We start from the raw sequence: 25,812 nt of genomic DNA, 5'->3' as shown, positions 1-25,812 counted from the left end.
AGATTTCCTCCTCGTCAACCCCCCCCCCCCCCCCCCCCAATTGTTGGTTTGACAGGTTAAAGTGTTTTAAAAAAACCCCACACTTTCTTCCCCTGTTCTACAAAAAGGTGTCAACATACTTGGCAAACTTCACTGTGGTGGCATTTCGGGGCACAAAACCTGTGTGGAACTGAATCTGAAACATCTTCATAGAAGCCATCTGTTAAAACAAGAAATACAGGGAAACTGCTTAAACTCACATTACCAATTAATGGCAGAACGCTGCAATATATAATGCAAAGTATTTTCAGTATTACAATATTTCTAAGTGTTTGTTTTGCTACCACTTCAGTTTAATTCCACGTGTACTTTACCTTGAGAGAATTAAATGCAGTTTAAGACAGAACATACATAAATCTATTACTATAACCTCAAACAGACTATCAGAATCTATTAAATATTTCTAGACCCTGTTCTAGAGGCTGAAACTGCAGGACCTTTATTACTTTTCTGAATAATGTACACTCAGAAAAACTCATTGTGCAATACACTAATCAAGAAATATGTCACATATAAAGGAATCCATTCAGAAGAGTTTTAAATGTAGCACATCTAAAAGGATACTTCATAAGACATGCAAAGAGTTCTTTTTCCTGTGCAACTTCAAGTCAACCATTCAGATGGAACTATAGAGCTTTTCCAAACCGATTGACTATCACCATTCAACTTTCCCACCTCTTTCTTTTGCTGATGGGAAAAACTATGTTCCCATGCCTGATCAGCGTACGTGAGAGTCCAGAAAATGCTACTGTAGAAGATTCATGTAGCTCCCGGTCTCGCACAAATCCAAATTACAGCAAAATGATAAATCCACAATGCATCTTTCCCCTGGCTTTAGCTACAGCACATGTGGAATAGTCTCGCCAGTCCTTCACAACACAGGTCACACAGTAATAGTCCAGTAAATATGATATAATAAAACTGATGTATGAAAGCTTTCCTTATAGGTGAGCATTTATTGAACATCATAACCAGAAGCCAAGCAACAGGCCAGCAGGTTGAGGGAGGTGATCTTTCTCCTCTGTCCAGGATTGGTGAGGCCACTGTGTCCAGTGCTGGGCTCATCAATACAAGACACATGGGCACACTGGAGAGAGCTCCTCTGACCCATCCATCCCTACACTGAACTACGTATAAAAACCTGAACACCCTATTAAATCAGTTTTCTTAATCCCTTGCTATGCAAGAAATTTCCTAGAAGATAAACTAAATTATCTCTCAGATTAACTGTGAGCAAGCGGGAGTCAACCACAATGCCCAGCTCTAGGCACTTAACAGCAATATTGAAATGCAATGGTTCATCTCATTAAGAGTTCTGCAGAGAGCTTCAGGGGGCAATTTAGAGTACATAAAACTAAGGGCACATTCAATATTGCTCCATCAAAGCTCCAAACCAGGATCATCACAAACACTATTGCTGTATCATGTGTTATAGCAGATTGATGAGAAAATTCTAATCTTTTCTGACCAGTGAATAAATGCCAGAGAAACCACATCAAAAGGCCCTATTATCAGTGAAACCAAGATTACACAAGGAGTATAAGCTAACTTTGGCTGAATTTTCCCCACTTGTATGCCTTCTTCACTGACGACCTTGAACCATACATACACTAGTTATTTTTGTACATTACAGAATCATTTCACTGAGCTTTCAGTTTTAGGATGATCTGGAAGATCTGGCCCATAGCACTATGGGGACATTAAGAAAGTCTGAAACCTCTGCAACATGACAAGATTTGATACTCACCTTCCTACACACAAAGTAGAAAAAGGGAAAAGAAATTATTTCAGTAATAGTAGATATGGTATGAATATGTTTGTTTCCCCCAAATGTATGGGAACTGTCTGCAGAACTTCTGGATCAATTTTCACAATGCTCCAAGTTATCCTAAACTTCACTACCCTACTCCCATCTTTTACATGGATCTCCATGTTTAATTTGGGTTACTCATCTGGAGAAAAAAAGAACAATGTCTCTTTTTTAAATTTGAAGACAGGCTTTGTTAGCAAATTTTCTGTGATCTTGCAATACATTTGCATCCATAGTTGAATTAAAAAATGAAACATGCATTCTCCCTAGGAGAACAAAGACTAGTAAGAAAATTTGGTTATGAAAACTTAACCTGGCTCTAGAAATAGGGTACAAAAGGGATTTTTCCAGCCTGTTTTGTACAGGAAGTCCCTGGAATTCCACTTTTCTATTGAGTAGTACTGGCTTCCAATTCGTGTGTACAGGATTAAGAAATTCTGGCTTGTTGTGCAACTTAACAGGTAACAGTAACTGCCTCAAAAAACTGGCCAGAGGCTTTCCATGAAAATATAATAACTATTACTACTGAAGTAATTTCCAGAAAGGCTTACCAGAGCATCAACCTGCAGCAGAGCATTAAGAATGGACATACTTATTAGGCTAGAAAAGGCTAAATTCCCAAGTACATGAAAACCCTGCATATTTCTTTGAACAAAGAATAGCAAATGAAGCTATATACTTAATGAGATCACAAATACAAGTATGATACAAAACTGCAACAAGAAAAAAGCAACTCCTCCATGTAGGCTGTTAAATTTATCATTACCTTGGCTTGTAGGCGGCCTCCTAGCGTTGATCTGGCATGATAGATTACAATGAGAACATCTCCCTGGACTGTTATGCCTAGTGGAATTACTGCTTTCCCATCTTCAATTTTAAACTCCCTGAAGGAAAAAACCAAAAACATAACAGTTAATTTTTATTTTTTAAAACAGTGTATTACCTTATGTTTAGCTTGGTTCCTGCAAGGTCTTTGATAGTAATCCATGAAAATCTGCTTCAAATTGTTATTCTAGAGAAACAATTCACTCTAAATAATCAAAACTCAAAAGCTGCTCTAAAAAGAACAAGATTAACAGTTGCTTACAGCAGAGCAACAGGCATATTTAGACCCACAGTTCTCCAATCAAATATGGGAGAAACGTGTCTTCAAGGAGCTACTGGGAAATGCAAGAGAGACAATATTAAGAAGAAAGCCCTTCCAAAGAAAGATGCAGAAAGAACTGTAGCTGAGCTGCTGTAATATGTCAGGACTACCACTGAGAGACAGCAGAAGAAAAAAAGAGGGGGAAATGTCATTATAACATCCCACAGCTGTCTCTGTTCCTGCTCTCTTCAAATTCACCAAGCTCCTTACGGGGCTTGGATTTATAAGAAAGCTAGAAGGACTTTGGTATTCTCTCACCTTTCCTCTGTCTGTGACTATCCACACCTGGTACTGCTGGTACCATTTGCAATTCCTGTGCTGCATTACAACAGCAGACACCACAGCTATACAGGGGCTGATAAGCATTCCCCTTACAGCTGCTGTGCCTGGGGGATCCTTAATGTTTCCACAATTTGGACATGATGTTCAGTTCAGTACCTGTACACCAGGGATCAATCTCCCTAGTTTATACCACCTGGAGTGAGAGGAAGGATGGTCTTCCTCACCTCTGCTTCCCAGTGCCCACTGTGCCACCCCACTATCAGCCCCACTTTCTGCAGGAACAGATCCAAGCTGCTATTATAACCACATTTTTCTTTCAAGATCAGCTAAAGGGGACAGAGGAGCTGTTTTCCATATATTAAAGTAGCTTTTTGCTCAGCTGGCACATGCAAAACCATGCCTTCTCCTCACAGTAAAGACTTCATATTTAAGTCAGCCTAGAAAAACTCATTTCAGAGCAAATCATAACTTGTACTTACTTCATTTTGTCATACTCCTGGGAGGTAGTGGTTACTCTCTCATCTCCCACATAAACTTCACAAAAAGGCCTGCAGCCATTACGCTGCTTACTGAAAAGAGGAACTGGAGTCATGATGATTGATCTGACAAGGATGGGCTTGCTGTGAGGAATAATGGGTTCTTCAGCCATCATGTCACACATGTATTCAATGTATCTGCCAAAACCAGAAGGTACTCATTTAGCCAGAGAACTCTAAAAATGGGTGAACACACAGGTGAGTTACTTCGGTTCATATCCCCCCCCTGTGCAGTGACAAAGGTAACAATAAAATACTGGGGACGCTTAACAGCTCTTCCAGCAAGCAGAATTTCACAGAAGTAAAATGAAACAGAAATATGGAGAAATATTTATGATCACTAGCTAGCCTCCCAATATAAGGACAGCAACAATTTTTATACAAAAGCCCAGTGGCTGCATCACAACAAAAATATACTGCCCAGAAAACTGAATACAGCACTGCATATGAAGTCATCTGCACCGGTGTGTCATCTTCCAGACAACTTGAGACATCACGTTGGGTCTGTAGCTTTACATATATTCCCTTGTAAAACAAACTAGCCATTCTTTCTAGAGGCCAAACTAGGAGAACTATTTTGTGTCTTATACATAATGGATGTTACACAGCAGCTCTGAAGCTAGTAGCTCAAAGCTTCCTAAAGGCTTTACCTTTAACCTCATTAATATAAATTATCTTGTAGAGGACCCATTACATATACTCAAAGCAAATCTGTCATTTATACATAGCTAATCCTTACTTCTCACCTTTCTAAATCTAACTGGTTTTGTAGGAAACACCCTTACTAGCAGTGTCACTTGCTACTGAGACTCTATTGCTGAAAGATTTATCAAATTAAATCAAATTATTAGTTTAAAACAATTGTCAAAGTATATGAAAGTCACCTCTGCATGCACTCTGTTAAAAAGCAGAAAGCATTCTTACCTAAACAGGAAAGGTCTTGCAATGCTCTCACAGAGTGTTGTAATAAACTAGTAAACATGGAGTAATTCTTAATACACATGGAAGAGGACTTTATACTTGAGAGCATTCAAAAGCACTGCATAACCTTGTTTTCATTCCTAATATTTTGAGTCACTTTTGATAAGAACATCATGAGTAACTTAAAGGCTCACAAAATTCAGAACTACTTTTTCTAATTATGGTACATCTGTTTTTCCAAGTATTTCCAACTATGATACATCGATTTTTCCTAGTATTTCCAATTATGATACATCGATTTTTCCAAGTATTCTAAAGTATTCTGCTGTTCAAACATAGATCCTATTGAAATAGTTTTCCTTCCCAAGAATAATCTTGTAAAAGCAGTAGCATATTCACAATTGTATAACTACTTGCTTCAATAATACCCCACAGACTAATACTGTACCTTTTATGAGAAGGCCAAATGCCAGGAGGACAGCGTTTCATACTGAACATATAAACTGCAGCTTCAGCAGTAGTGAAGAGACGACAGAAACACAGAAAGGAACAAACTACAACAGCAGATGCCGCTCTTCCATCCTACAAAAAAAAATTAAAATTAATTAATTGTAACTTTGCTATTAAACCTAGCAGAAAAAGCATTACAGAAGTTACTGAAAAACATGCTATCTCCTTACTTAATGCAATGAAACCCAAGGTCTAGTGCAATCATTAGATTTGAAGTATCTGAATGAAATGTTTTCATTTGGTTTTCACACAATACAGAAGAAATTACATCTGTCTGCCTCCTCAAATGTGAATAACTGCTTTAGCTTAACACAATTTGACATTTTCGGTTTATTGCTTTATCCCTCGCTGCTACCTCAAACACCAGTTCAGTGCCACTATTGGCTGATAACCATGGATTTCTGCTATAAAACAAGTCCTACGATTCAGAAGAGCTAAACCACACTAAACTGTTTAGTCTTCTGACTAAAACTGCGTAAGATTAATAGCTTGCCATGAAACTAAGACAAGGAAATTGAAACACTGAACGTCTTTCTGCAGGGACCACAGCTACACACATCCCAGATCCATCCCTACCTTATAATAAGCTGAGGATTCAGAAGAGGTAATGGTCGGCAGAACCTCTCAAGTTTTTCTGCTAACAACATGGAACAAATGTTTTTGTAGTCATTTGTGTAAGTGGGGAAGGAACAGAGATTTTTCCTCAACTTGTTTTAACAGGCGTTTATTCCAAAGCAAAGCATCTTTCCTAATCATTACTTAGACCAATGAAAAGGTCTGTGAGCACCATAAGAGCCAGATCTTTAAAGAGCAGTTCAGCAAATCAGTATTATTGCTGGTGTTACTAGCAAGGCCAATGATTTCCAGAAGTTACTGAACTAAACTAATCTATGATTGTATGGGCTGCATCCTGCCTTTAGTTAACTTTCAAACTGATGGGAAAAAAACCTCATGGTCACTACCCCCAGATACCTACACTCAGGGCAAAACATTAATGAATACAATGGCAGAATGAAACATTGATTAGCATGACAAGCAGTGACTTATGTACACTTGCATTACAAAGTCACTTCCAAATTAAAACACCACAGGAAGAGGAGAAAAATCATTGTACAAAGAGGTAAGGCAAGCAAGTCACAGCAAACCCTTTGCAACTGTGGCATAAAAGTCAGAGGACAAGTTTACAAGACTTTGAAGACCACTTTACAACCAGAAATACAGCATTCTAAACAAAGAACATCTCACTCATTACTGAGCAAATCTGATAACAGAACTTTGCACTTCAGAAAGAAGCTTGATAAGTTGCCAGTGAGAGGATGAGGGGCAACGGGCACAAGTTGGAACATAAGAGATTCCACTCAAATATGAGAAAAAAACTTCTTCACTGTGAGGGTGACAGAGCCCTGGAACAGGCTGCCCAGGGAGGTTGTGGAGTCCCCTTCTTTGGAGATTTTCAAGACCCACCTGGATGCAGTCCTGAGTAATGTGCTCTAACATGCTCTAGGCAATCCTGCTTCAGCAGGGGAGTTGATCTCTATGGTCCCTTCCAACTCTAAAATTTCAGTGAAATTCAGTGAAGTTGCAGAATGGGAGCAAAAGAAACACTCCAATCCAGAGATGAGACAGTAAGAATTTCAATTTTTCCCTGTATGTTTTTACAAGGATGATGAATCTTGGCTACAAAAATAAACAATCCTTGGGCATAAAAAAATCATTAAGGCAGCAATAAAAAATGATTGGAAAAAGCTAGGTTTTGAGCATGTTTGTTCCAAAGACTCAAAAAGCTAGAGGAGGTTTGTGTCTAAACTATTATACAAAGAATGACCTTTATAAAATAAATTAAACTTAACTTTTCTTAGTGTGCCTATCTTAACTTGTTTCATTTAAACACGTCAAATACAGCTATCTGAAGGAACACTTAATAACACTGAAAGAGCTGCAGTTGCAAGTGTCTTTGCCATTATATTCCACCAAGATGATACTGTACTCACACCTGCTTAAAGCTGTCCAAGTTTTCAAGGACAACCACCACAGCATGGCCCCAAATAATTACACAGAGAAAAGTGGTTACTGCAGATGTCTAGGAGTTACTCCAGTCTCTGGCGTGTGTGCTACAGTCTTTTGATATCAACAGAATGGGATGCCAGTTAAAAGCAGATCTGTGTCATTGCCAGTCCAGAAAGACTCAACTGTAGCTGAAGTGGGGAGCTGCCATTTAAACCTTGTTTTCAATGGCTTGTTCTGAACTGGATCACTCAAATTACAGTGTAAAAATTTAACTATTCACTCCATTATTGCAAACCTCTACAGTAAAGATCAAAAGACCAGGAAGCCCTACCTAGTTCTGAATACTGGCCACCTAGAGGCAATCTCACCTTCAGAAGCAATTTTAATGTTTTGTTATCTAAGAAAGTGCATTAGTCTAAAACTTTCTATCTCCACCAGACAAAGAATTCTTTTCAATCTAATTTCCTAACTTTTGTATCTACAAAAATTTCCAACTAGATGAATCCAAGACCATATTGCAGCTGTCATTCACTTCTAGTAGTTCTAGTGTATGCTCTTGACATCACATCTAACACACAGACATATATATATATATATACATATATATATATATATATATACACACACAAGTTTCCCTTACACCTGAGGAAAAGGAATGAGTTAAGAACCTTAAAGGAAACACTTCAAGGGAAGGATGTTACAAAAAATGTTATCATATGATCACTTCTCAGTATCATGTGATATTGAGATACTGTAAGTATCACTTTAATATAGACTTAGATTCCTAACCTTACGGCAGCCATGAAAATCCAATTGGTTTTCAGGAGCTGGCATTAAGTGATCTTGCAAAACTCCGTTTCAGGAAGCGCACTTTTCCAGATTAAAAAAATCATCTTTTAAGATTCTGATAGTGATATTTCATTATAGACTGCTATACCATATCAAAGGACTGTTTTTGAATGCTTTCCAGCAGCATCATATGCATTGTAACAACTGTCATGTTTCTCTTTTTACTGTGCAGGAAAATAAGAATTTAAAGTGCCCCACACAATTCTCTTACACAAACGTAACAGCAACCTCATGTTTTCAAAGCTTGAGCATAGTAGTTATTTAAATTCATTTCCCCCCCACCGTGTTTGACATGAGGTTGTTCTTTATCACGAGTTTTCTTGTCATAGCAATCTGCTGCCAGCAAAAACAAGTTTCACCACAAGTCTCATAGTCAGTTTCTGCAATTCTGCTGATAGAGAATACATTCTAAATGGTCAGTGGGAAATGCAGTGTACACCCAGCTGTCACTCCGAAAACAACAAAAAAATAGTGCAAACACTGAAATAATATGGCAGACTCTTTCTCTGAAAGGCTACTTTGCTTTAATCCCTCCTGTTTATTGCCTTCTATGTTACATCCAAGTTAGAGAGGGCTACATGACGCAAATAATTTGCCTCATTGTAACTAATATTAAGGAGAAAATTTATGCAGGTCATTTTCATAAAAACATAAAAGGATGGAATTGCCCCCTGGTCTCAGAGTAAGAAAGCTAGTAACACTCACAAACGGAGTGAATACTAGCATCCTTATTCAAAATTGAAAGCTGAATTGAGCAAAGCACTTCAGATTTAAACCAGTTTCTTACAAGGCAGTGCACAATGCAAACGTTTTTCTGGTCCTGTTTCAGCCATAAATGCATGTTCTTGCATATGCTATAAAGATTCTGAAGATTTGGTGCTCGTCTTGCTGGCCAGCCACATTCAGAAACCTGCAACAAGAGATACAGCAGAGGTAAGAAATAAGATTACATAGTCACATACATTTGCATAGCAAAGGATGTGTATATACAAGACAACTTTACATTTTAATGCCACCTTCAGGTAGAAATTAAGCAAGACACTCAAGAAAAGTAGTTTTACAGTGCAAGCACCACTTTATAGGACAACGCACAATAAAACTCCACCGCTATCTATAGCCTGCTGCACTAGAAGTATCAGCAACTCAGAACTATCAGTACTATGTGAAATTTTCTCAGAGCAAGGAATAAAGTAAAACAGCTTTCAACTTGATTTGTGCACATATTCTTAAGCAAAAAAAAACCAGAAAAACTTGGTTTGCTTTTACATTTGTTCTTTATTCAATGAGCCTCAACATTTAAGTAATATTACTTCTGCAATTAGCGCTACAAAATACTACCAAATAATCAGCTTCACTCCTGAGACCCTATACTCTTAAAATCAGCTATCCAGTAAGAATGCAGTATGTGAAAACTTCCAACACCTAAAGAACAGATAGTCTGTCAGGATCAAGGAAACAACTTACAAAGCAAGTTTTTTCTATTTCTTTTTAGCCACAAACACAATCGCTGAATGTGGAAGACCAAGTTTTGCTATCAGCAACATGTTCTCTTACCCAGACAAAAGAGTGCAAGGGTTACTTTGAAATTGAACTGAGTATCACACAAAATTCTCAATGAGATTGCTTCTTTCAGACTTTGTTTTTGTGGCAAGCTCAAGAAAAATCTCACACACAAAGTCTCCTACAGCTTTTCACTGTATTCTAGTATTTTCATTTAAAAAACCAGGGCAGTTTCAGAAAGTGTCACTGTGCAAGAGATTTAAATTGAATGTTCTATTGTTAGCGAAAGCTTACACAAAGTCACCACTGAACAAATACAAGCAAAGTCAAGCAGTCCTTTATATTCCTGTTCACCACGGGATTCAATGTGGGCTTCAGTACATCTCGAACATTTCAATGGTAGTGAAAGCATTATAGCTACAAATCAGAAAACAAGGTGTATTCAAAAAAGCCAAGAATTGGATTTTTTTCTGATTCACTGTTTACCTTCTGCTAAAACACTAGTTTTGTTACAAGAAGCATATCATACAACATTACCTTCTTTTCCTTTGCTTATGTTTTAAGATTAAAATATTCTGATCATTAGCAGAATGATAGAGAGTGCACAACCTTTGGGCAATCTACTCCAAATAGGGCTCAAAAGTAGCAGAGAAGACTTCAAAACTACCAGTAACTTTAAGCAAGGTTAAAGAAATTTGTAAAAATTCCATACAGATAGCATACAGCAAGAAAGCAAGAATATATAATTTCATAAATACCTACTAAGCAAAGTGTCAGAATTAAGAATTTCAGAAGCTGTTCTCATCTGATCAAGTTTAAGGCTTGCCATAATCATCTTTTGCAGGCACTGAAGCAAAACTAAACTTCCTTGGATTCCTACCTGGCTACTCTCACCAAACACTGAATAATGGAGTTAAGTCAGTATTTCACTGAATTTCACTGAATTTTTTTACAGTTTGAAGGGACCATAGAGATCATCTAGTCCAACTCCCCTGCTGAAGCAGGATTGCCTAGAGCTAGAGCATGTTACTCAGGGCTGCATCCAGGCGGGTCTTGAAAATCTCCAAAGAAGGGGACTCCACACCCTCCCTGGGCAGCCTGTTCCAGGGCTCTGTCACCCTCACTGTGAAGAAGTTTTTTCTCATATTTGAGTGGAACTTCCTATGTTCCAACTTGTGCCCATTACCCCTTGTCCTCTCACTGGCAACTGCTGAAAAGAGTCTGGTTCCCTCCTCCTCCAACCCACCCTTTAGGTACTTATAGGCATTGATAAGGTCTCCCCTCAGCCTTCTCTTCTCCAGACTAAAGAGTCCCAGCTCTCTCAGCCTTTCTTCATATGGGAGATGCTCCAGTCCTTGAATTGTCTTTGTTGCCCTTCGCTGGACTCTCTCCAGTAGTTCCCTGTCCCTCTTGAACTGGGGAGCCCAGAACTGGACGCAGTATTCCAGTTGTGGCCTCACCAGTGCAGAGTAGAGGGGGAGAATGACTTCCCTTGACCTGCTGGCCACCCTCTTCCCTATGCAGCCCAGGATTCCATTGGCCTTCCTGGCCACAAGAGCACACTGCTTGCTCAAGTATTGCTCATTGTGTATTGCTCATTGTGCAGGTGGATTTCAAAGATGGACAAGGAAATTATCCCTAATAGATCTAAAGAGTTTGTTTTCCAAGTAAAACAGCTGCCTTATTTTGTTTTTAAAACAGAAAACAATGTTTTGCAGAAATTTCCTAAATATTCCCAGCCAATAAAGTGGGCAAGAACTTACAATGTTAGCGTCTACTATTACTTTCCAGCAAAACAAAGATAGTAAGACAAACTGAATGTCAAAAAGATAAATGTAGACCAGAAGAGTTCCACATCACTGGTAGATTTAGCTGTGCTTATGTTACCATTCACAGTACCAATACATCAGGAATATCAGCGTATAGGCACTTCAGACTTGCATAACTAAAGAATCATAAAATCATTTAGGTTGGAAAAGACCCCTGGGGTCATCGTCCAACCATCTACCCTACTCTACAAAGTTCTCCCCTACACTACATCTAAATAACTCTTAAACACATCCAAGGATGGTGACTCAACCCCCTCCTTGGGCACCCTATTCTTATTCTAGAAGTTTAAAAGGAAGGAAGTGACAAGCACTAGGCAGAGTACATTAAACATAACTCAGTTTAAGTGAACTTGGATAACTGAAGTAATGCCAAGAGTGGCTCAGATGGCTAAGGCCCAAAGGGCTTTCCTGTAACAAATATTGCTTCTAGACTCTCCTGTAGGCAGTCGGTTTTATGGGGAAGGGGTACGATCACTACAGACTGAGGTAAGTTTAATGTGGCCAGCGCTAGACAACTCATAACTAGTAACAAGTCTCTACTGTTGAGCTACTTACAGGACAGGTGAAGTGAATTTAGGAGCTGAAGTCCAGTGTCACAGCACCTATTAAGCTGCCCTCACTACCTTGTTAACTTAAGTAGGCAAATGTCTTCATTCTAGTATCAGAGAAACAGGCAGAAAGGCTAGCGGAACTCAGCTAAGCTATACCAGTATTTCAGGCAGTAGCAACAAACAGTCAGCTAGGGCTGAGCCATATGGGAGTCAAACAGTATGTAGCAGGACAAGGAGAAAGTCAAGTAAATAGGTTGTGCAAATCACACTCCAAAGGAGTATTACCTTTGATAAAGGATGTATGTACATTCTCTGAATGCAGGAGAGATTGAAATTTTAGTAAGTTTTAATCATGTTAAGGATTCTCCATTTAAATCTGAAACACGTAAGGTACCTGTACATGTTTTCAAAGATATTACACTGGCCTCTGAAACACAGACTTTAGTCAGTAAGATTAAATATTAGTCTTCAATCAGTTAAGTTTGGATTGAAAGCAAAGGTAAGCAGAATATAGGTTACACTTTGATCTTCTGTATGTACTTACTCTTTTGTCATCTTCTTGATTATGCAGCCTATTTTAATATATTTCACAATAAAAAGCTGAAGGTATAATCAAGACATTGTGCTGAAAGACCTTTTACAGAAATGCACAAAAATTATACACACCCTATTATGGAATCTTGAAGGCCTGTATGTTCTTGGAGAGAGATTGTACACAGCATAGTGGCCAGGATGTTTAGAGTCCAGACATAATCGCACATCTTCTATGTTATTTTTGATGGCAGATTCTACACCTTCAGCTGGAAAGGACATCACTGAAGACAGAACAACAAACACCAGGTGAAGCATTCACTTTTTTCACATATTAAGAACAATCAGAAATTATTCTTAAAACAGACATAACTATCATACCAGCAATTCTGGAAGTGATGTATGATATATCCAAGTCTCCTTTTGCATAACTGAAACAGAACACATAGGAGTTAATACCGGGAAATAAAATCATTTAAGCTGTAAATTTAAGACCCAGGTCTCTCAGGGTACACCCACCACCACGAATAATATTTCATTTCTTCCACTCTGAGGCTTGTTACCTCACACTTCAAGGTTTTCAGAATAAACATTTTAGTTGAACAGTTACTTATTTACATCAGTTGCAAAAGAAGTATCTCTGGGGATTTTGTACAGACATCTTCAATGTTTAACTCATTCTTCTAGCCCCTGCTCTTAGTGAGAAACGTTCACTGTCAGTAACAGTTTGAAAGCCTAGTAAGGATGCCTTAACATCTTTAATGGAGGACATCATAATGCTTAAAAAGACGACCATTTGTTGAAATTTTACGTTTTAAATGATGTAACTCTGGCATGTTATCACCTTGCTGCGATGGCCACGCTGCCCAATTCCTGGATTTCTTATGAATAGAGGGTACCTTTCCTCATTTAAACCATTCCTCCAAAAATTCACTTCCAAAACTTCCATAGTAAGCAAAGCATTAACCATTACTCATCTCTTTCTCATACAGTTGTGCATGGTTTTAAAGAGCAGTCTTTTTGAAAAATAATCTCCCAGTGATTTATTTTTTTCATTTAGGTCCATTCCCTCCATCTCTCCCTAATCACACACATTATGCCAAAAATCTCCTATTTTAGGACCACTTATTTTTTTTACTTCTAGGGTATCTGCTATGTAGCAGGACTAAAAAAGCTCAAGAAAAAGACTGAAGAGCCCCAGTGCAGGCCAACATCCTTGAGTACAATCACATAAGTCTGCACTCCCAATTGGCAAAATAAGAACAAACCTCACCTACAGAATTTGGTTTAGACATCCCTAACTTAATTAAGCCAGCAGCATATTATCTCCAGAATATCAAAGTGTCATCACAAGATTATGATGCATGTTTAAAGAACGCAGAGGCACTATCAAAGCAAAACTTTTGTATCACTACAAAGTTTAAAGACACTGCTTGAAAGAGCAGACCTAGGATACTGCACGCAAATTTTGAAATGTCAAGAGAGAAAATTATGCTTTGATTCCCTACTGCTTGCCAGTAAATGTGAAGGAGGCTGGAGGGATTAATTAAAAGATTATTGAATTACAAGGACTGGGAGGAGGATAAGGCAAGAACAACTGTTCTGAAAGCGAGTATTTATCAGTGTTCTAACAATGATAATGACCCACGGTCTCAAGAGAAATTGAAATGACCACAAGGAATTTGAGATTCTCACTAAACAAAGCACTGAAAAACTCAGCCTTGAAAAATCTTGCATAAGGAGGTAGACAAAATGGTCATATAAACACTATATCAAATTTATCTGCACCTTTGAAAGGACATCACTTTATCATGTAGCTCAAGTGGTAACACTGTTGCAGCCAAATTAAGGCAGAAATTTACATTCAGAGCTAATAATGGTTTCTTACTGAGATTAGTTATAAGCATAGTCCTTTATATGATTGAGAAGTGTCAAATGTTATTTGTTGCTTACACCCACCACCTTCAAGTATGAAAACATGCAGATCATTCTAATGATACCGATTTTAATATGAAGAACCACCTAATGCAATAGCCTGAGAACAAAGAACCATTATCTCTTCAGTGCTGTTAACACTGAGGTTAAGCAGTAACTTGAAAAAAGCACAGAACTGTTAAGAGCAAAAACTCAACAGTCCTCACACCCATTCCCTTGGGAACGTTTTCAGATATTAACTATTAACTAGCAAAATCACTCAATTCAGCTTTGCTTTTTACATTTGTCTAAATTATTAGCAGCATGGAGCTCACCACACACACACCCCACTGAAAAAGTGTAGGTTGGTATGTCACTAGAGCACAGTCAAGTCAAACTTGCTGGTTTGCAGTAAAAAAAAAAAAATCTATATGCCTGTTACAATTGGAAAAAGCTTCAGAATATTTGTGCGGTCTTAATCACAATGTAGCTGCTTAACCACAAAATCAACACAAGCCTCCTAAAACATGCAACCTTGTCCTTTAATCACTATTCCTTGAACTTTATTCTGAAGATTTCAGAGCTATTTCAGTAGTAAGACACGAACACGAGGTTCTCTGTTTTTACTGGAGTGTTTCAGACTGGTAACTGAGATTGCATATTCTTCACGCTGGTAAGCATTCCTATGCATTTCAAGATATATCCCTGTAATTAAAAATCAGGAAATAAGGTCTTTCCTTTCATGCTAACTGCAGAAATTTCATTTACATAGCAATGTTGCTGGCAGGTGATTAACAGTAGAGGAACACACAAACAAATCAAGAGACTGCACAGAGGGTTCCTGACTTGTGACCCATATGGAAAATTCAGTGTGCAGGGTCTAATCAAGGTAAACAGGAAAGTATGTTATGACACCAGTATTAAGTCACTTTCTGATGATACCAGGCTACTTCAAGACCTTTTGGTGAGAAGTCCAGTGGGAAATACAGCAAGTAAGATATGAATTCTCATTTTCAATCTCGCCAGAGAACAGCTGCACTTAAAGACAATAACTAATATTAAACAAAAGATCCTTCCAGCAAATGAAGTTAAAAACAATTACATTAAAATTAAAAATTAAAGTCACAAAATAAACAAATTAGCATATAGCAAAAATATTCTACGACAGTGCATAGTAACCCAGTATTACTAACAGCTGAAAATGGGAAAGAATAAAAAATGACAGACTAACCAGCACAGCTACAATGTGAACACAAAACATTATCTCCAGTTAAATAATGCTCTTACACTAAGCAATCTTCCCCCAGACATCTCTACACTCATAAGAGTAGAAAAATACCTATCCATTAGCTGAATACCACCATTTTTGCAGTTTATTTTTTAAAAGCCAGGAAGAAATGCAGCACTGAAATTCACATCAACCTGTTCGCACTTGGTTTTGCTTCATAAAGCTGAATTCATGATTCAACTACCTAGTGCAACAAAATGATTCATAATAAAACATTACTGCAGCATCAAACCAGACACAAAATTACCTTACAAAAGAAAGCTAGTGATGAAAGGCAGCTAACTGTTCACTAGATTACTAGATCATAATCTCTTCACTGAAAGAGACTGTTCTGACAAAGCAAAACAAATTAATCATAAGTTTTGCATGCTGTTTTCAATACCAGTGAAGACTTGGATACTTAAAACATTTATATATGCCTTCTGGGAGGGCCCTGCAACCTGTATGGATACAGACCTCAATAAACGTTACAGCTGGTCAAAGGCAGAGCAGCGTCACAAGCAAGAGATGGACAAGGTGAACAGAGGTACATTGAGGCCACACAGCTGGAGACTGAGTTACCAGGCTTACATGGGTACATCTCCTGGAACAACCTTCCCTTCTATGCAGGTGCTGCTCTGCCATTATCAGGCCCCTTCACAGAGCACTCCATATCTGTTCTAAGTGGGCATACACCCTAGTACTTTCTTCTGGGTTGGTTTTTATCAATAGAGGGCTCTGTGTTCTCTCTCATGTAGCCATAAACTGTTCCTGCCTAACCTGAATCTGCAATGGAGACTGTGTCACCAGCAAGTGAGGTGGCCTGGGGACAATGAAGATGACCCTCGTTCACTCTCCTGTTCCTAGTAGCCTGCGAGATGTGTTTTAGTTTTCAGATTTAATTAAAAGAAACCAAAATTTGAATTAAGATAAAGGCTACTATGGAAGAGAAGAAAACAAATTAACTTTTTGCAGCAACTACAAAACACTAATTATTCCACTGTAGTTCAGATTCAGTGAGAAAGAAGTCTGTCTGCAGATAAGGAAACAACTCCACAATTCAGAAAAGCAAGGGTAAGTAGGAAGGAGAGTGCCTACTTAATGGGATGACAGACTCCAACATGAGGATTGCTTAAATTGAGCAGCATTGCATTAATAGAATCATAGAATCATAGAATTTCCCAGGCCGGAAGGGACCTCCAAGGGTCATCTAGTCCGACCTCCCCGCAGTCAGCAGGGACACCCCCAACTAGACCAGGTTGCCCAGGGCCTCGTCGAGCCTCTCCTTGAATATCTCCAGGGATGGGGCCTCAACCACCTCCCTGGGCAACCTGTTCCAGTGCTCCACTACCCTCACAGTAAAGAACCCCCTTCTAATAGCTCTAAACAAAGCCTACAAAGGCATGATGGAACATTTTGCTTAAGAAGAACACAATGCGTGCTGCTTTAATTTCCAGCCCCTCACAACCTTCAAAGGAAAAATTCTATACTCTCTCAACTGAGCAAGCCAGAATTTGAACTATCCAGGCTGTCAGAGCCCTGGTCGTGTCCCACATTGGGCACCAATAAATCTGTCGTGGTTTGGGCTAGGCTGGCCACCAAAGGAACAACAAATGTTCTCTTTAATTTCTCTCTCTTCAGAGGAGAGGAGAGACAATGAGAAGAGAGAACTTACGGGTTGAAAAAGAAACTGAACTACTTTAATGAAATATTAATAGTATAATAAGAAAATGAAAACATAGTAATATTAACAAGAAAATTACAAAATATATACAATATATACACAACCAGTATCCAACTCCCAGGATGATGATCACATCACCAGCAGGCAATAGGAAAGACCCACATGGACTCAGTGATGGATGGGAACTGGATTCGGATCTGGAGTCAAGAACACACAGATCAGGATCAAAGGCACATGAACCGAGTCCTCCTCAGATGCTGACCATTGATTAAAGAGGCTGACTCCTTACACCACTCAGCTTTTATACTGAGCATGGGGCAGATGGGACGGAATACCCTGTTGGTCAGTTTTGGGTCACTTTTCCTGTCTGCTCCTCCCCACAGGTGCAACCTCTCTACACTTTTCCATCTCTGACCCCCCAACCGGGCATATAGCAAAGTTGGCTGGCCTTGTTTGTTACAGCAATACGTATAAGCAAGAGCCCCTCTACATACCATTCCTTGGTATTCACTATAAGTATTAGGTGTTATCACTATGGAAGCAGACACTGTCTGAAAAATATGCCATTAGTTTCAGAGTTAGAAGAGACTTAACTGAAAAATAAAATTACCGAGAAGAAAATTGGTTCTGTTTTACTGCAAACCAGGATAGGGAAAAGCAAAATGCATGACAAGGAAGACAGGTTTTAGTTTGTTCAGAATGTCTGCTTCTTGTATTGATTGAAGAGTTTTGGAAAGGCAGTCAAGTATGCAACAGTAGAAGAGGTATTCTCACATCCCTGATGGTATCAGCTATAGCCACAATGTAAGTTTGTAAAGGCAGAGAATGACCATGATGGAAACAGATATGCCCTATAATGGACGCAAACAAAGAATTAACACTTCAGCTTCATTAAAGCATAAATATTTTAAGAATGTATAAGCCCAGTGCTGGGACTCTCAGAAGAACAGGAAATGTTCTTCTAAAAGCTAAAGAACCTGAGACTACCTTAGGTCCAGCATAACATTAAGCATTGCTCACAGTAATTCATGTTTTGCCATTTCAGTGACCTGTTAAATACAGTTAAGGTTCAGAATACACATGACAGACTTATCAAGGAATAAAAATTACAGAACTAAAGGCCACTAAAGAATATTGGCAAGTTGTAGGAGGAAAGAGTATTTAACCAATACTGAAAGAGAAACTATCTGGACAGTAAGTATACTAAAGTAACTGATTCTCGCTAGCATAATTAGGCACCAGGTGCGTTCCATCCCTTCCTTTCACCCCCAACCCAACGATCAAATTCACTTAGATAACACAAGAAAACAAAAAGGCACTTGTATGAAGGCATAGTATCCCCCAGAAAACTGAGATTTGTTTATGTTAGAGGAAAGCACAAACAGAAGTCTGACAGTCTCACATGCTCTGTCAACAGAGGGGATGTGCACAAGTCACCTGAATATAAACCCTTTTTCAATCAGCCTGATCCAAAACACCTGTGGGGGACTGAGCTCCTCATGATGAACCTTGGGACTTAACACTGTTTGACAATTATCTGTCAATTCACCAGGGCCCACAGAAATGCTGGCACCCCCTTTAGCTGGAGAAAGCCTGTGGCTTGTTGATCAAATTTGGATATTACAATACTCCCACCCATTAAGAGCTACACACCAAAACCAGGTCGAACAATTACATTCAAAAGCTACTCAATTCTAGTGAATACCCACTGTGACTTTCTGTAATTAATACAAACTAAGATGTGAAAGTAATGAGCTTTTCTGACTAATAAGTTTCACAAGACATGAACTTGCATTCCTGATAGAGGCTCGAACACTACCACAAAGTAAACAGTAATGCCAGGTAAGTTTGAAGCCGTTTAGTGGATTCCACAACAGTACCTTATGTTCCACACAAATTTAAGGCCATGCAGCACTCAAAAGCCTCAAGTTCTCTCTCAAGCATACTTTCCCATTTTTGTCAAAAACGGGATTTCAAATAAAGTGCCAAGAGTACAGAACACTAAATAGCAAATGAGAAGTATCCTAATAACTCTTAGAATAGGACAAATGCAAGACTTATGTCGGGTGTTCACCATAATCTAAAATAATTTTAGAGTAGAACATGCAAACTGAACAGTCTTCTCAGACACCAAGTACTCACTGTCCTATACTTCAGAAGCTGCTAGTTGAGCTCTGCAGATGCAGCTGTATGTACAGTTACTGGTTTATTCCTTGCTCACTACACTTATTATGGAACAAAGGCAAATCACACAAAGCAAAAAGCCACACACAGCTGTAAGGCAAGAGAAATAAAAATAAGGTGCAGGCATAGCGTAAGCCATTCCATATTTAAAAAGTCGATTTTAGACAGTCCTAATCCACCACTAGAAAAAGGCAAAATGGCCAGGATGAAATTCAAAAAAAGTAATTAAATTTCCAGTGGCCTTTAAGGAAGAAACTGCTTACAAGAGCAGGAAGAGGAAACTTCTTCAAACATAACTGACTGATGGAGGCACAAAAACCCAGAACATCTCATGGAGACCAGAATGAAAGAAAGTGGAGTGCAGGAGTACTTCAGAAGCATGTAGTGTACAAATCAAAATACAGTATAAGAGTAAGATCTAATAGAGGAACATAAGCAAGGGAAAATAAGGCTTATAACTTTGTAAAAGAGAGGATTTAAATGTTATCTGTCACAAAGAAATTTCTCTGCTGTGAGACTTAAGTCTAAGCAAAGCTGGCAGAATTTTAGAGAAGAATTAAGTACCTTTGAGTTTATAAATAGTATACTGTAAAAGGCAAGGAATCTACAGAATATTTCTATGTTTTACCACAAAGTAAATTTTGTTTAAAAACATAACACAAAAGGGACAGAAGTAGGACTGAAGAAGAGGACGATCAGTTCAACAGAAGGTAGCAGGTATGAGGAGATCAAGAACAGAAGCCTGCAAGAAAACACGTCAAAGAAATAAAATGGAGGGCAGATGCCTAAAAGTTGTACCTTATCATGTTACTTCATATATAGAATTCCCTACAGTTCTGCTAAGCTGCTAACAAGCCAGTGCTTTTCATCATGCCACAGTTCATTTCCCTTGTACACCTCCCTGTTTTCTCTTGAGTCAGTGTGGTTTCCCCAGGGTGAAAAGCTTGATACTATTGTGCCAGTTGCTTCTCTAGAAAGCTTAAGGACAAACCAAAGCTGCATAGCTTTTGTGACCTTTAAAAAATAAGACCTGGCCTTTCTAAGCCATGCATAGAAAGTTTAAACAAAGTTAAGTGCAAACAGCTGTAGAAGTGCAAGACCTCTACAAACATTATAGAGCAGCACCACACACAAATCACTATCAGTGACAGAAAAAAAACAGTTGCAAGCAATAGATGTTACAAGCCACAGTGAGTATCCCAATTAAAGGGCCACAATCTCTACAGTGAGGGACAAGGTTCGGTATTCCTTAGGAGACTCTAGTTCAATTATGGTATTCAGTAGTGATTTACCTGCTTTTCATAGAATTAAGAAAAAACTTTTACACTACATAAAGTTTTATTATGAGTTAAGTATGAATCATACAGATTGACAAATATTGATCATACAGAGGTACTAGAGATGTTTGGAATGGGGCTGAACATCTGATTAGAAAAAAATATTCACATACTAGGTATCTGAGAACATATACATCAAAACAGGAATATTTTTCCATATAATGCAGGGAAAACAAGACAGCGCAGACCCTCTCATTTTGCCTCGAGGGCACAGAATTCCACCTGAAAACTAAACTGGACAGCAGAGCTTATAAACTATTTCCCGGCAGTTTTTATTATCACCTCCATTCCCTTTATTTGTATCCTTCACCACTCCATCTTTTTCTCTTCCTCTCCTATTTATGGGGGCTCTATCTATTAATTGAATTCATTTATTCTGAACCATGACATTACTATTCCATACCTCTCTCCAACCTGCTCCAGACTGCACCTGCTGATCTCTCCCCATCTTTCAGTGTCTAAAGTACAGCAGGGAAAGCAGTACTTATGGATGGACTTTTGCCCCCAACATTCTCAGTTCTAGTATATCTTTGCTAAAATAATTTTTCTATTAGTATCACTCATAAAATCTTAGGGCTACCTACCAGCTATTAGAGCTCATATTTGGAAAAGTATGCTGATCTTGATCACTTTTGGAGCAAGCTATTGACCCTTCATTTAGAACTCTTACCAGCAAAATCTTTTTAGGGTTTTTTTTGGTTTTTGTTTTTGGTTTTTTTTTTACTCACTTGGCCACAGACTGGATAACTTTAGAAGATGTATCCTTAATATTAGTGAAAAATCGCTCTGTTCCACCCCTCAGAATATCAAAGAACCCTCCATAAGTCTGGTCACATTCCGCAACGGTCAGGCCTAGAGTAGTTGAATAAAAATAATTGTACTTTAAGTCATATCTTGCAATGGGCTTCATACTAAAGCAAGCTGCCTAGAAAGCTGGAAATGAATGCAACTATGACCTATGCAAAAAACAGTACTTCTTGACGTCAGGAAGTACTAGCAAACTACATAATACATTGTTTAATTGACTGTTTGCATTTAAGAGAAAACAAGGTAAAAATTTCTGAAAGTAAACCATTGATTTCTTATTGCTAGTGCAGCAAAATACTGTATTTTTTTTTTGTATCAGTCTCTTTCAGTGCAGCTTATCACTAGCAAATCTGCTTAAGCCCCCCCAGTAGAGACATTTTAATGCAGGGCTTCAAAAGCAGCTGGCATAATTAAGTTACTTGTTGAACACAACATCCCAGCACAAGATCCCTATTAATATGATTGTATACAACAAACAGTAGCCATTCTTGCATGAAACAGATGGCCAGACAGCTTTTTTTATTATAATCCTATTAGGAAGCTGGAGTCTTCCACATTAATTGATACACAGGTAACATTACTGCAATAAATATTACCCAATTCTAAAAGTTTCCCTGGAACATTAATATCCCTTACCTCATTGGCAATTCATCATAAAGTAATATGAAGCAAAAAATATCAAGCTGGAGGGAAAATTGAATACAGTATGAAATATTTCCTTGTTATCTTCTAGATTAATTGAAATGTTCCATATTCTCATATAATGTATGATAAGATGGGTGCAGAAATTGCTTTTTAATAAGAAATTAGATACAAATAAGCCTATCAAACTTCTCATTTTCTTTACTATATTAAGTGCAAATACTTTCAACTGAATGAACTCTGGAATACCTATTGTTACAGAATGGGCATGTCAGCTTTTAATCGTGTCATTTTGGAGATGGGGTTTGGTTGACTCAATGTAGTCCTGCTAGTTCAACACTGTTTTTGCTCAGATGGAACCAGAACTCCTCCTCCTCAGCAGTGATGCTCTATGGTGCATTCATATCCTGAAGTCCTCCCTCCACAATCCTCCCGTGACAAACTGGGCTCACAGCAGTTCCAGGTATGGCTATTATTGCATAGCCAATAAACTGAGTTTAGGCTGCTGCTTTTTCCCTTTGAGGCTGTCAGACATGAGTCTTTCAGAAGTGACAAAATTAAACAGCTTTAGACTACGATCACTCTGTCAGATGCACTTCAAACTATCACAGGGGTCAAAAGACTTTTTTGTGGGGGAGAGGTGGACCCCAGAGGTTTATGGAAGTATTTCTTCCTCATACAGGCTTTTTGCAGGCTAAAATAAATACATCAGATCAGTGACTCCTTAGCATTAATGAATCACTGTCGTCCATAGTCAAAATCCCTGCAATTACTTCTGCATTTCTTTTTTGGACTGCTTCAACCATTAGACACCAACAAGCCCATTTTAGCATAAAGTTAGACCAAAAACCACAGACTGGCTGCTATCTTTTAAGTTGTAACACATCTGGTGTAAAAGTAGTTGTGTAGTTGTTCTTGGAAAGCAAAGAAAACTGTTACTTTCTTACACCAAAGATCCAATTTGTGCACAAACTCAGGATATATACTGACTTTAGTAAATTCTGCCATAAAGTAACAAGGCTTCAGTTAAAAATCTTCTCAGAAGTGCTGTGTTTTAACAGTTTACATTTAAACTCTTATTAAATGCTCCACTTTACACAAGACACTTTAAAATATTGTTGCCTCATTGAATCATAAAGTTTTGTGTTTAAAATAAGCCATATTTATTATTTGTCATAACCTGAAGATCACTTTCACTATAGCTCTTGTTCTAAGGACATTATTGCTTATGGTATCCACCACTTCCATCAAGTTTTAGTTCACTTATTTCAACTCTCCCACCTCTACAGGTCAATAATGCATTTTAGTTTCAATTATTTTATATAGGAAATAGAATTTTATCTTGCCCATCACTGAACTTGAGAAATTCATTTGCATCTACCAACATACAACCAAACCCCAGAAAAAATAAAACAGTGTTAGAAACAATGATATAAATGTAAAATAGCTAGCAGTTGTGCAAAATGTCTAAAATCTCCAAAGGATTTTTTTTTTCCCATATAGACAATATGCAACTGGTTTTACATTAAGATGATGCACTTACCTGCATTGTACATATTGTTCAGCTGTCCTGCAGGCTTGGAACTCTGTGAAACAGAGGTCACAGATGTCCGAGGCTGAGCATTGTTTCCATAGCCTCCATTTTGTTCCAGAAGCTAAGGAGATTAATAGTCACTATCAGTATTTTCTTGCCAATTTAGCCAACTTATTATGCTTTGTAAATGACTTTTACTTGGTGAGAACAAGCAAGCTGAACTTCAGGAGAAAGCCAGGAAGTTAAGATATTCTGATTCACTTACAGTATCGCACAAATTAAGCATCAAACAGAAAACATCAAGTTAGTATAGGCGGAGCCTTCTATACTAGATTTTTCTGTGCAAGTCATATGCAGCATGTCAAACAGCACTTGCATACTAAAGAATGACCCCAAGATCATAAAAACTTTTTCAACAAGTAGTAAGAACTACAACTAGCTTCCTTTAATGTCATGCAAACTGTACTTTAAAAAGTGTATTTTATTTTCAAAGATTCTACAAGTGATACAGATCAGCTGAATTTCAAAACAAGGTAGTGTGAAACTTTCAAGAGACTAAGGAACAGGGGATCTACTCTGATACCTGTTACTAAACTCACTGGATAAGCGAGGACAGAAAGGAGACCTAATCAATAATACTCCTTATGAAACAACTTACCTCTGTGATGGGGGATTTAGGATTCACATTCCTAGCTGCTGCAATCTCCTGCAGTTGATTCACAAGTTCAGTGATTGACAATCTCTCCTCTGGGTTCACCTTCAAAGTGAAGCCTAAAAAAGGAGATTCAGGCAATGTAACAGAAACTCTTCAGAGCTTTTCTTCCAGCAGAGGTTAGTAGTGCCTTCAGTGCACTTCAGTGCAATAAGCAATCAAACATGAACAGACTGGAGCAACTGCTAAATCCATATCCAAATACAATTGCCATAACAGGTACCCATGAGAAAGTTGCTTGATAATGAATTAATTTTAAAAAAAAACAAAGCAATAAATTGCTGTAGTTAACCTTTTTCACCATCACGTATCAAACACATTTAATCATCAGTAATACAATACTGTCAATAATAATGCGTTTCCATAAAGACACTAAATTAAATAACACCGGGAAACTTACGAATGAGATCATGAAACACGGTATAGCGGGTGTCATTTTGTGGGATGACATATTTCCCATTGACTATGCGAAGTTTAGCTCCATCTTCAAATGGATGTTGCCGAAAGCACAGCAAGTACAGGATACAGCCCAGAGCCTACAGAGAGATAGAGGCAGAAATATTTCATAAGCTCATGATTCATCTGGGCTGGAAAAAATCCTCAAGATCATCTGTTAACTCAACTGTTACAGGATCTTTAAGATCATCAAGTCCAACCGTTAACCTAACACTACCAAGTCCATGCCTAAACCATGTCCCTAAGTGCCACATCTACACATCTTTAAAATACCTCCAGAGACGGTGACTCAACTACTTCCCTGGGCAGCCTATTCCAATGCTTGATAACTCTTTTGGTGAATAATTTTTTCCTAATATCCATCCTAAACCTCCCCAGGACAACTTGAGGCCATTTCCTCTCATTCTATCACTCGTTACTCGTGAGAAAACATTGACACCCATCTCGCTACAACCCCCTTTCAGGTAGCTGTAGAAAGCAATAAGGTCTACCCGTAGCCTCCTTTTCTCCAGATTAAACCACCCAAGTTCCCTCAGTTGCTCCTCATAAGCCTTGTACTCTAAACCCTTCAACAACTCTGTTACTCTTCTTTGGACACACTTCAGCACCTCAATGTCTGTCTTGTAGTGAGGGACCCAAAACTGTATGCGGTATTTGAGATGCAGCCTCACCAGTGCCAAGTACGGCAGGACAATCCCTTCCCTAGGCTTTCTTGCCACACTATTTCTGATACAAGCTGGTATACTATCTGCTTTCTTGCCCA

At 38.4% G+C, this 25,812-nt stretch overlaps 1 protein-coding gene across 1 annotated transcript in view; it reads right to left on the bottom strand.

Annotated features, from left to right (window-relative positions):
- The window catches only part of GAK (cyclin G associated kinase), a 71,183-nt gene that overhangs the window by 21,669 nt on the left and 23,702 nt on the right, over nt 1-25,812 (bottom strand). The window contains exons 8-18 of the mRNA XM_014958137.1: nt 24,994-25,129; nt 24,540-24,652; nt 23,891-24,002; nt 21,627-21,750; nt 12,894-12,943; nt 12,648-12,796; nt 8,889-9,011; nt 5,184-5,317; nt 3,758-3,952; nt 2,616-2,733; nt 120-199 (exon numbers count right to left, since the gene is read on the bottom strand). Of these exons, the coding sequence (XP_014813623.1) occupies nt 120-199; nt 2,616-2,733; nt 3,758-3,952; nt 5,184-5,317; nt 8,889-9,011; nt 12,648-12,796; nt 12,894-12,943; nt 21,627-21,750; nt 23,891-24,002; nt 24,540-24,652; nt 24,994-25,129 (1,334 nt within the window). The remainder of the gene's footprint in view (nt 1-119; nt 200-2,615; nt 2,734-3,757; nt 3,953-5,183; nt 5,318-8,888; nt 9,012-12,647; nt 12,797-12,893; nt 12,944-21,626; nt 21,751-23,890; nt 24,003-24,539; nt 24,653-24,993; nt 25,130-25,812) is intronic.

This window comes from Calidris pugnax, unplaced genomic scaffold, assembly GCF_001431845.1.
Source record: "Calidris pugnax isolate Ruff unplaced genomic scaffold, ASM143184v1 scaffold317, whole genome shotgun sequence".
In the NCBI taxonomy this organism is placed as follows: Eukaryota; Metazoa; Chordata; class Aves; order Charadriiformes; family Scolopacidae; genus Calidris; species Calidris pugnax.
The sequence above is the reverse complement of the archived record's forward strand: the minus strand, read 5'-3'. Positions and strand labels throughout refer to the sequence as shown.